The sequence below is a fragment of the Corylus avellana genome, chromosome ca6, assembly GCF_901000735.1.
Source record: "Corylus avellana chromosome ca6, CavTom2PMs-1.0".
NCBI classification, from domain to species: Eukaryota; Viridiplantae; Streptophyta; class Magnoliopsida; order Fagales; family Betulaceae; genus Corylus; species Corylus avellana.
In genome coordinates, this window is record NC_081546.1 from 18403627 (window position 1) to 18413197 (window position 9571).

A 9571-nucleotide genomic window follows, 5' to 3' on the forward strand; every position below is an offset into this window, starting at 1 on the left:
GAAAAACAGGTAACATTAAAATCACCCCCGATACACCAAGGCAAGTTCCACCAACTGAGCAACCCAGCCAACTCATCCCAAAGAAGCCTTCTATCCCTATTAGAATTATGGCCATAAACACCCGCAAAAGCCCGGGTGGAATGATCAACAATATTTCTGAAAGTAACAGCCAAGGCAAAATCCCCTACACACTCATCAATCTTCTCCACCACCCTTTTGTCCCACATATTGAGGATGCCACCAAAAGTGGGACCAAAAGCCCCACTAGAATCCAAACAGCACCAATCCGCATGATGACACCACATAAGTTGTGCACAACTCTACAAGACATGGCCTCAAGTTTAGTTTCTTGAAAGCAAATAGTATACACCTTTCAATCTCTGAGCAAATTCCTAACCCTAAGACGTTTCTTGCCCTTATTCAAACCCCACACATTCCAAGAGAGTATCCTAGGCTTCATAAAAACACTATAGATACCCTCTCCTTGCCTTTACTGCGGCTAGAACAATCACCTCTAACATCATAGTTGATGGAACACTCCAAGTTTCTTAACTCCCTTCTACCTTCAGTACCAAGTTTGGATACAGATGCCAATACCTCAAGACGGTGTTCCTCTTCAAGAAATGTCAAAAGAGCAAAAAAATAAAAAAGATCCTCATGTCCCTCACATGAGATCCCCTATGACGATTTAGGAAAAAGCGCAATAACTCCAAAAAAGACTAGTCAATTTGAAGCTTCCCTAGAATCAGTTATAAAGCAATTTCACCTCATAGCACCCATGAGCATCTCTTATAAACTACCCACTCTATTAGCTTCTCATCTCTTCCCAATATGGGAGCGAGCTGTTACAAACTCCCCCTTTAAACCCCTAATGTCCTTGTCAAGACCATGTCATCCGGTGTTAACAGTACGAAATGGCATTACTAGGTAGCTCTCATACTATTTATAATGGCCCAGAAAAAAGCATTAGCCACATCTGCACTATCACCACCAAAAGAACTAGTCAATTTTGAAGCTTTCCTAAAATCACTTATAAAGCTGATTTTCACCTAATAAGTAATGTGGAACATAGCACCAATGAACATCTCTTATAAACTACACACTCTATGCGGGTTACTCATCTCTTCCCTATGTAGGATCGATGTTACATCCCCACAATAGGATAGATCTCCTTCGCACATTGCACAACCCAATCGGAGTAGACAGGCTTGCCCACCTCAGTAGGGGAGTAGGTACACACAGGAGTAGAGGGCCTCTCTAGACTCACCAACCAACCCATCTAAAAGACACAGAGCACCACCTTTCCTTTCCTCTCCCTTTAGTTGTTCACCTTTGTCAAACTCAGCCAAGTCTGAATACTGCACAGAACATTCAAAAAGGGAAGAAGAAAGGGCACCTTCACCATCACCACCTTACCTCCCCAAATAAGACGAACTATCAGCCAAAACATCACTGGAAGGGCCAGATATCTGCGGCAACTTCTGGGAAAGAACCAAAGCTGTCATTGAAGCCTTCGGAAAGCCCCGAGTCCCCGACCCACACCAGAACCCGTGTTGGAAGCCTGACCCAGGTTTAACCCCCCACTAACCGCTTCTGTCCCTCATCGGTTGAAAAAGAAATGGTAATTAACCACGTTGTAGGGTTCACATGGGAAGAAAGTGGAGGAAGATAATATATATATATATATATATATATATATATATTGCAAAATTCAATACAAAGACCAAAATACCCTGGTGACAAATTCATGTCACCAATATATTCTTTTAATCCTAAGAAACTCTTCCAAAAATGGTCATATGTAATTCAAAATAGACTAATTTGGAATAACAAAGAATTACACTGCATGTTAATCAACCAATATACAATGTAACTTCAAAGAACCATTCACAGATAAAATTAACTCGAGCACGGGTATATCATCCATCTAAAAATTCCAATACAAATGCAAGTGAACATATAGATCTGTAGAACTATATGCAGAAACAACAAAATAGATAAGTAAAAGTGAAAAAACTTCACCTGCAGCTTAACTTTTATGTCCAAAACCATGCGCTCCCTTTCTGCCTGTGAATAAAAATAATAATTGTCAATTTGGTTCAGGAAAATTATAAAGTTCAACCAGAAATTTACTCGGGGCATCTTGGTGATGGTGTGAAGAACTTACAGCTCTCTCCATTGGACTGAGACTTATTGCTTTGGAATCCTTACCCGCTAGCATAGAAGGTGAACTGATGAAGATAAAGACAGAATTAAGGGAGCAGTAACAATACAAGGCTATGGATCATATAGAACAATTTAAACTTGTCTAGTATAAATATATACCTAGGAATATGCTTTCCAGAGTATTCAAAAGCTCCACTTGCTGCTGCAAGAATCTGCCTTCTCTTTTCTTCTTGCTCTTCTGTTCTTCTGTTTGAAGGAAACCTGTCATAAGTATATTTGGCACCTGATCCTGAAGAACCAAAAAAAAATGAGAAAATGACATTACACTCCAATTTGAAATATCCTTCTCTTCATAAACAGCTTGATGCATACAACTCGCAATCTCGACAAAAAAAAAAAAAAAAAGTGACAAGAAGTACCTGATAGTCCCACATCAGGATCTGATATTGTTATTATCTCAGGCTCTGATAAAGATGAGGGAAGTATTGAAATAGGATTTTGACCCCTCCCGATTGCATCTTGTAACTTGTCAAGAAGATTATGATTATTTTCCCCAGAACCCAAACCTCTCTCCAGATAATCCATGAAACCATTAGAGTCTAGAAACTGTATTATCTGTAGAAACCAACAAAGGGATAAGTACAGTTGAAAAAAAAAAAAAAAAATTCCTGGGTTGTGAGGGGTAGAGTTCAAAAAAGGAGTCGTAATTGAAAGAGAGCATTCACCTCATTATATAAAAAAACTCTAAAGATAATAATGACGATGATAATGGTAATAACAACAGTATCAATAGAGTATTTCTTAAAATCACCCATGATTAACATAAATGGCTAATTAAGTTGGAAAATGGAAGATAAAGACGAGTGGAATGACATAACATCACCATGGGCTCAGGTGGTTGGTTAGTTGACCGAGAGCGCTTCTTTAGAAATGCTTGAGTGTTGAAGACATGACTTGCTGTATTTTCCTGATGAAGAAGATTTTTCCAAGAAATCAAAGGAATCAACCTTATGAAACATTAAAAAATTAAATCCATATTACAAGATACAAGATAAGTTTCATACAATGAAATTGCGGTAGCCACTTAAAAGTGAAGCAAAGAACTTTAGGAATATTAACCTGCACAAAGTATTCATGGAATATTAAATCAGATATTTTAGGTTGGTTTTATCAACTTAAAAGTGAAGCAAAGAACTTTAGGAATATTAACCTGCACATAAGTATTCATGGAATATTAAATCAGATATTTTAGGTTGAGTTTTATCAACAGTGCAGTTCTTTATGTGATGAAACAATCCACATTGACAAATTAAAGCATCGGTCATCATACAAGATAAGCATGCTTAGTAAAGTTTCAATAGAGAAAACAAATGGTAAGCAGAATACATACTATATATTAAAGAAAAGTAAAACTCATTGGACAGCTTTATAATGTCAAATACAATGACATATATGGCACTGATTTAGAATTGACACTGGATCGGTTGTAGATTCAGAATATCTGCTGGGCACTACTTTATCTGTCAAGGTCTAAGTTGGCTAGAAGATCCAACAGATAAAATCATACTCAAATAGGAATATTGAAAAAGACAAATCAGATAATTACCGAAGGAAAAAATGTATGAATCACTAATGAGAACAGATTAAGTGCCTGGAGAAACTGAGACAGCACTCAGTAAAATACAACTTCGTGAACAAACCAAGAGGATTAGTGTACAATCCAAGAGACTAATGCTAACTTTAACTTGCAAAAATCCAGTTCTCAAAAAGATCATGTCCTTAGATCATGGCCATAAGGTTGCTAGCTTTTAATATTAGAAAAAAATATATTCTCTATTTACTCACAAAAAATAGAAAGATTGCCATAGAACACCGCATTGAAGAATTAAAAGATCCGCTAGGGACAAAAATTTGTAAAAACTTGACAGTCCCCGAAACTAATCATGCCGTTATCCTTCAAGAGCAATAATCATGCTAGAGTTCAGATGTAGGAAGATATAGGGTTCTAGTAAAATTAATGATACAATATCAAGTAAATTCACTTTTGGGACAATTGGTGATTTCATATGATAGAAAAGCAATGGGTCTTGAATCTAAACCTTGACTCCATATGATATCCAAGCAATGGGTCTCGAGTATGAAACTTGACTCAATAATGTGCCTCCTACTTCAGTTAAATATTCGATATGTCAGACCCACTTATTGAGGGGCAATGTTCAAATTTTAATTAAATTATTATATCCACCATTTTCCATAAGTTTTAAGTTTTTCAAACAATTGGTGATTTAACAAAATCAAGGAATTTTCTCTCTATTGAACAAATAAGCATGAAAAACTTTACACCACGACTACAAAAAGTTAACTATTTATCATAAAGCATAATTGTTCTACTAAATCTCGGACAAAGAGCACCTTCTAGAATAGAAGTATACTAGATATCATAATTTTGTAAGGACATGAATACAAAAGAGTCGCTGAAAACAATATATTTATGTAAATGCCATAAAACTGAAACAATTGACTCTAGGACAGCAAGAGTACATCATAAACATTTCACGTGGCATCCAAGTATCACCTAAGTTGAAGGTCATGATCCTCTCCCCAAGGCTTGTTGCCACAGATAGGTGATTGCTCAAATGAATTACATACAACACCCTTCATCTGATCTATCCCCACAACATTCGGATATAATAACTTCACAATCTCGCTACGCAAAGAGCTTAATTCGGGCTCTGGAATAGGGGGAATATCCTCTGATGTGGTGATCCGATTGTACTCAAGGTCTACCACAACTACCTGCAAGGGGAAAATATGACCAATTAAATTGAGTTAAGCTCAAGAAAGCAACTTGGTAATATAAGCATGTATTTTACACATGCTAACCATCCATAACCAGGAAGAGAGAGAGAGAGAGAGAGAGAGTATAGGTCAAAAATAAATATCATGTGCAACAAGAAGAAACAATGCAGCAATTATCAGATATAATAGGTAAGATAATGCTTAAGCTTAAAGATTGATAATGTCTAATAAATGTTCACTTGAAACAGCTAGAAATCCCTGAAAGGGACCAACAAAATGTGATGGAAGGAGCCTTTAAGCACACACTAGGTCACTAGCACTCTTGCCCATCGCAGAACCAAAACTGGATGCAGACCCAAAAGGAACCAGAAACAGAAATTGAAATAGGTGAAAGTTCCGAACAAAACAATACCTTTCAGAAAAACCTCTTGTTTTTTTAATATGTTAACATATTGTGTTCAGGACAGCTAGTTTAAAAGATAAATAAAAAACTAGATTCAGAAATTTGGTTGATAGTTATACCTACTTTGTAATGCAAAAAAATAAAAATAAAAAATCATAACATGAATCACAAAGTTTTAATCTGAAAGCATAGGCAAGGGCATATGATTGCTGAAAAAGAGGCAGGAAAATATAGACACTATGCATTGACCTCATCTATCTCAAGAATGGCTGGAGAATGATCACTCTCCACCAACTAAACTATAGAATCTACTTATAATTTTTCCCAAGGCCAGAGAATCAAGTAGTGATAATTTGGCACCAGACCAACTTTTCTTAGGAAAAGTAAACAGCTTTCACCAATTCATGCAGTGTCAGAATCTATATCAAAACTTCATTCAAATACCCTAAGGTTGCATCGCATAACTACTGGATTTCTTAAGATGCTAGCAGAAATAAACCTGTTAAATTGACGCCACTTAATATGAGAAGTCACTGTTTGTATATATTATTATAGATGTAACCCCAAAAAGGGTACTTTCAATTTACCTAATGACACAACAACTAATGTTGCAAGTGATGGAACCATTTTATTATTAAAAAAAAAAACTCTCTTTTTTCTGACTTATCAGTTTTCCAGAGATGATGCATAAACTACCTGTTAAAATTCAAGTGCTTTCCTCTTTTTTTTCTAAAATATGAGTATCATAATTCCAAAAAAAAAGAAAAAAAAAAAAAAAAAAAAAGAGGGAGGGGGTGTGGCATACGTCCAATAAGCGGTTAAACTAAGTGTTGCTTAAAGCAGCCAATTAGTTGGGCTGATTCTGGTGGGACAAAGAGCAGAAGAAATACTGCAGCCTTAGATTAGAATACCATGAGATCAATACCAGGATATGGTAATTAATAAAAGAATAGAATTTTATATAAAATAACTTACACCATCCATTGCCAGAGCAGACGTATCAACATCTGAATGAAGACCCATCATATATGGCGTAGGAGCATCAATATAGTCTACTCCACTGAAAAATAGTAATGGAATGTAGACATGCTTCAGCACAACAAACATACCAAGATTAGATGAGAATCTATTAAAAGAATCACAAAAAAGAAACAGTACAGTATTTAATCATCCACTATTAAATGAATAACAGTTTAACAGACATTGACAGCCATGATATAACTTATAAGAAATTATGAGAGCAGAAAAACAGAAACCTACATATATATATAAGGGAAACATTGCAAATGAAAAAGTAGTTGACTTCAAAATATAAAACCTCACCTGCCACCGAAATGGATAAATTAAATGACATATGGCCTCCGATACAAGAGTTAGAAGCGAATACCTAGCAAAGAAAGAAGAGATGACAACTTATACACAGAATCTTCATAGCTAGGATGATAACAATCTAACTGATCATTATGAAATTGGTCAAGCTAAATACAAAATGTTATACAACTGAGACATAAAAAAAGGTATAATTTATAAGGTGATGAAGAATTATTATTAGAATAGGCATTACTTCAATATTACACAAATAGCATCTAACATTCAAGATAACAGTAGAAAGAATCTCAAGGAAGCACACTATTTCTGCAAAGGCCCCAGGGAAAAAAAACATTGTGGGTTGAGGGGGAAGGATCATTGCCTTATTGAAAAGAATGAATTCTAGAATTAAATAAAGCCTTTTTCCTTGCATTTTATGTCATATAGGCATACCATTCAGCTCTATCTAGGGACTAATGTCTAATTAAACCATAGGCTGTCATTTCTTTGACATCAAAATGAACCAACTTCTTTTTGAAGATGGATTGATCAAAACAATGCACATGACCAAACCTTGGTTGTATTAATTGGTACCAGTCATGTTCGGATGCACCAAACAATTAAAATTTTTCTTTTTCTTTTTTTTTTTTTGATATGTAATAAGATGTTTTATTAAAAGCATAAGGCATCCCTACGTACACTGGAAGTATACAAGCGGAAATGCCTAACTAGAAAAAGAAAAGAGAAAGCCGAAGCTCACCCACAAAAGAACCCCAACAAACCCACCCAAAAACCCTCAAAAACAAATACCCAAAGAAGCCCAAAGCCCTCAAAACGCACACGAATCGTTACATCACAATAGTCTTGCCCTTCCTTCTCCGAGGAGACGCGCTAGCAATGCCGTAATTAATAGAGCTTTCTAAATTTAACAGATCTCTCATAAGGCGTCCCCAAGCACACAGGAAATATACATGAGAAAACACCTAACTAGAAGGAGAAACAAAAACAAGAAAATTATAATAACTAATGACCAAAGGATAAACAAAAGTTGGAGTACAAAAAAATAACAACTTAATCTCCTCCAAAGTCCTTTCACAATCCTCAAAACTTATGTCCTTCATTTCTCTCCATAGACACCACAACAAGAACGAATGCACCAAAGATAAATAGTATGTGGGTATGTTAGAGAGCGTACTTTTAATCAATGGCAGTCTCCCACCCTTGGATAAATACATCCGCTTCCACCCTGCCAACTTACTCTCCATCTTTTCAATGACCTTATTCCAAATAGATGGGTCCTTATAATGAGCACCCAAAGGTAACCTCAAATATGCAAATGGCATCGATTCCACTCCACATCCGAGTATATTTGCCAAGCCTTCCACATCTCCCACCTCACCTATAGGAACAATTACAAACTTTGACAAATTTATTTTCAACCCCAAAACCGCTTCAAAACACAACAAACATCTCAAATTACGAAGTTGTTCCACCTTTGGCTCGCAAAATATAAGAGTATCGTCTACAAACAATAAGTGTGACACTTCCATTACCTCATGATGCCGCGAGCCCACCGAAAATCCAGCCATCAGCTCTCTCCCTGCCGTAGCCTTCAACATCCTACTAAATGCCTCCATCACCAACACAAATAATAACAAAGATAAATGATCCCCTTGTCTCACTCCTCAAGAGCTACTAAAAAAATCTGCAGGTATTCCGTTAATGAGCACTGAGAAGCATACAGTAGAGACATAGTGATGAATCCAACATCTCCATCTTTCCCCGAAACCTCATCTCGCTAACATATATAATAAAAAGTCCCAGTTGACATGATCATAAGCCTTCACCAAATCCAACTTGCAAATAAGACCCGATTCCCCAGATCGAAGCCGGTTATCCACACATTCATTTGCCATTAAAACGGAATCCAATATTTGCCTACCTAGTATAAACGCATTTTGTGTAAGTGACACAAGTGATGAGTGCTAAATATTGCATATTTGGACCCCTTAATTTGCATTTGCTAAGCCTTTAGCTTTATTATTTTCTAATGTTTTGGTTAGTTTTGATATTTTAGTGATTTGCAGGCTGCTAAGAGAAAAATGCAGCTTTAAGGTGAAATTTGCAACTTATTCCATTAATTCTGGGGCTTAAGACACTTCATGAAGCATTGGCAACAAATTGGGATCAAGCAATGATTCGCACCTGACGAGTCCCACTAAAAGGGCCATATCTAGAGTTGTATAGCTCGGATTGAAGCGATCTTGTTGTCATTGGAAAGCTAACTCAAAGATTTACAAATTCATATTACACAAGAGTAAACTAATTCCAACTGGAAGTGCGCTCGATTGCACGTTTAGTGCGATCGAGCGCACTGGCGCCCTGCGTAGCAGAAAACATGTTGCCCGAGTGCGATCGAGCGCACCTAGAGTGCGATCAAGCGCACTCGGCCTACCTAGCAGCGCTGAAACCCTAAAATTAGCTTATAAATATCATTCTTTTCTATTGTAAACGTATGGAGGCGCGCCAGGGGCGCCATTCTTGGTCGTTTTTGTGTTTTCTGGGCATTTTGTCACTTTCAACTCGAATTCTTTTGTAAGTATTTGATTTTAATGAAATTAATTTAGTTTCATTATGATTTCTTTTGTCATGAGAGGCTAAATCTTCAACTAAGGTTGAAGATGAAGTCTCGTCATTGATAAACATTCATCTTCTTGTCATTTTATGTATACAATGTGATTTTTAATTAAATTGTTATTCATCGAATGATTTAATGTGCGTGTTTATGACTTTTGAACAATGTATAAACTTTTTGGTTGTCTATTGTATGCATAAAAGGCAAGAACATGTTGTTGGATTTGGCAAGGTGGATGCCTTAGTACTTTTCCCATTACT

General features: G+C 36.4%; 1 protein-coding gene across 2 annotated transcripts in view; it reads right to left on the bottom strand.

Moving 5' to 3' along the window:
* LOC132183658 (DENN domain and WD repeat-containing protein SCD1) overlaps nt 1-9571 on the bottom strand; it is a 66379-nt gene that overhangs the window by 46557 nt on the left and 10251 nt on the right. For both annotated transcript variants that reach the window (XM_059597017.1, XM_059597016.1), the window contains exons 7-15: nt 6692-6755; nt 6344-6457; nt 4742-4962; nt 3231-3285; nt 3050-3133; nt 2586-2781; nt 2326-2455; nt 2168-2231; nt 2023-2067 (exon numbers count right to left, since the gene is read on the bottom strand). In XM_059597017.1, the coding sequence (XP_059453000.1) occupies nt 2023-2067; nt 2168-2231; nt 2326-2455; nt 2586-2781; nt 3050-3133; nt 3231-3285; nt 4742-4962; nt 6344-6457; nt 6692-6755 (973 nt within the window). The remainder of the gene's footprint in view (nt 1-2022; nt 2068-2167; nt 2232-2325; nt 2456-2585; nt 2782-3049; nt 3134-3230; nt 3286-4741; nt 4963-6343; nt 6458-6691; nt 6756-9571) is intronic.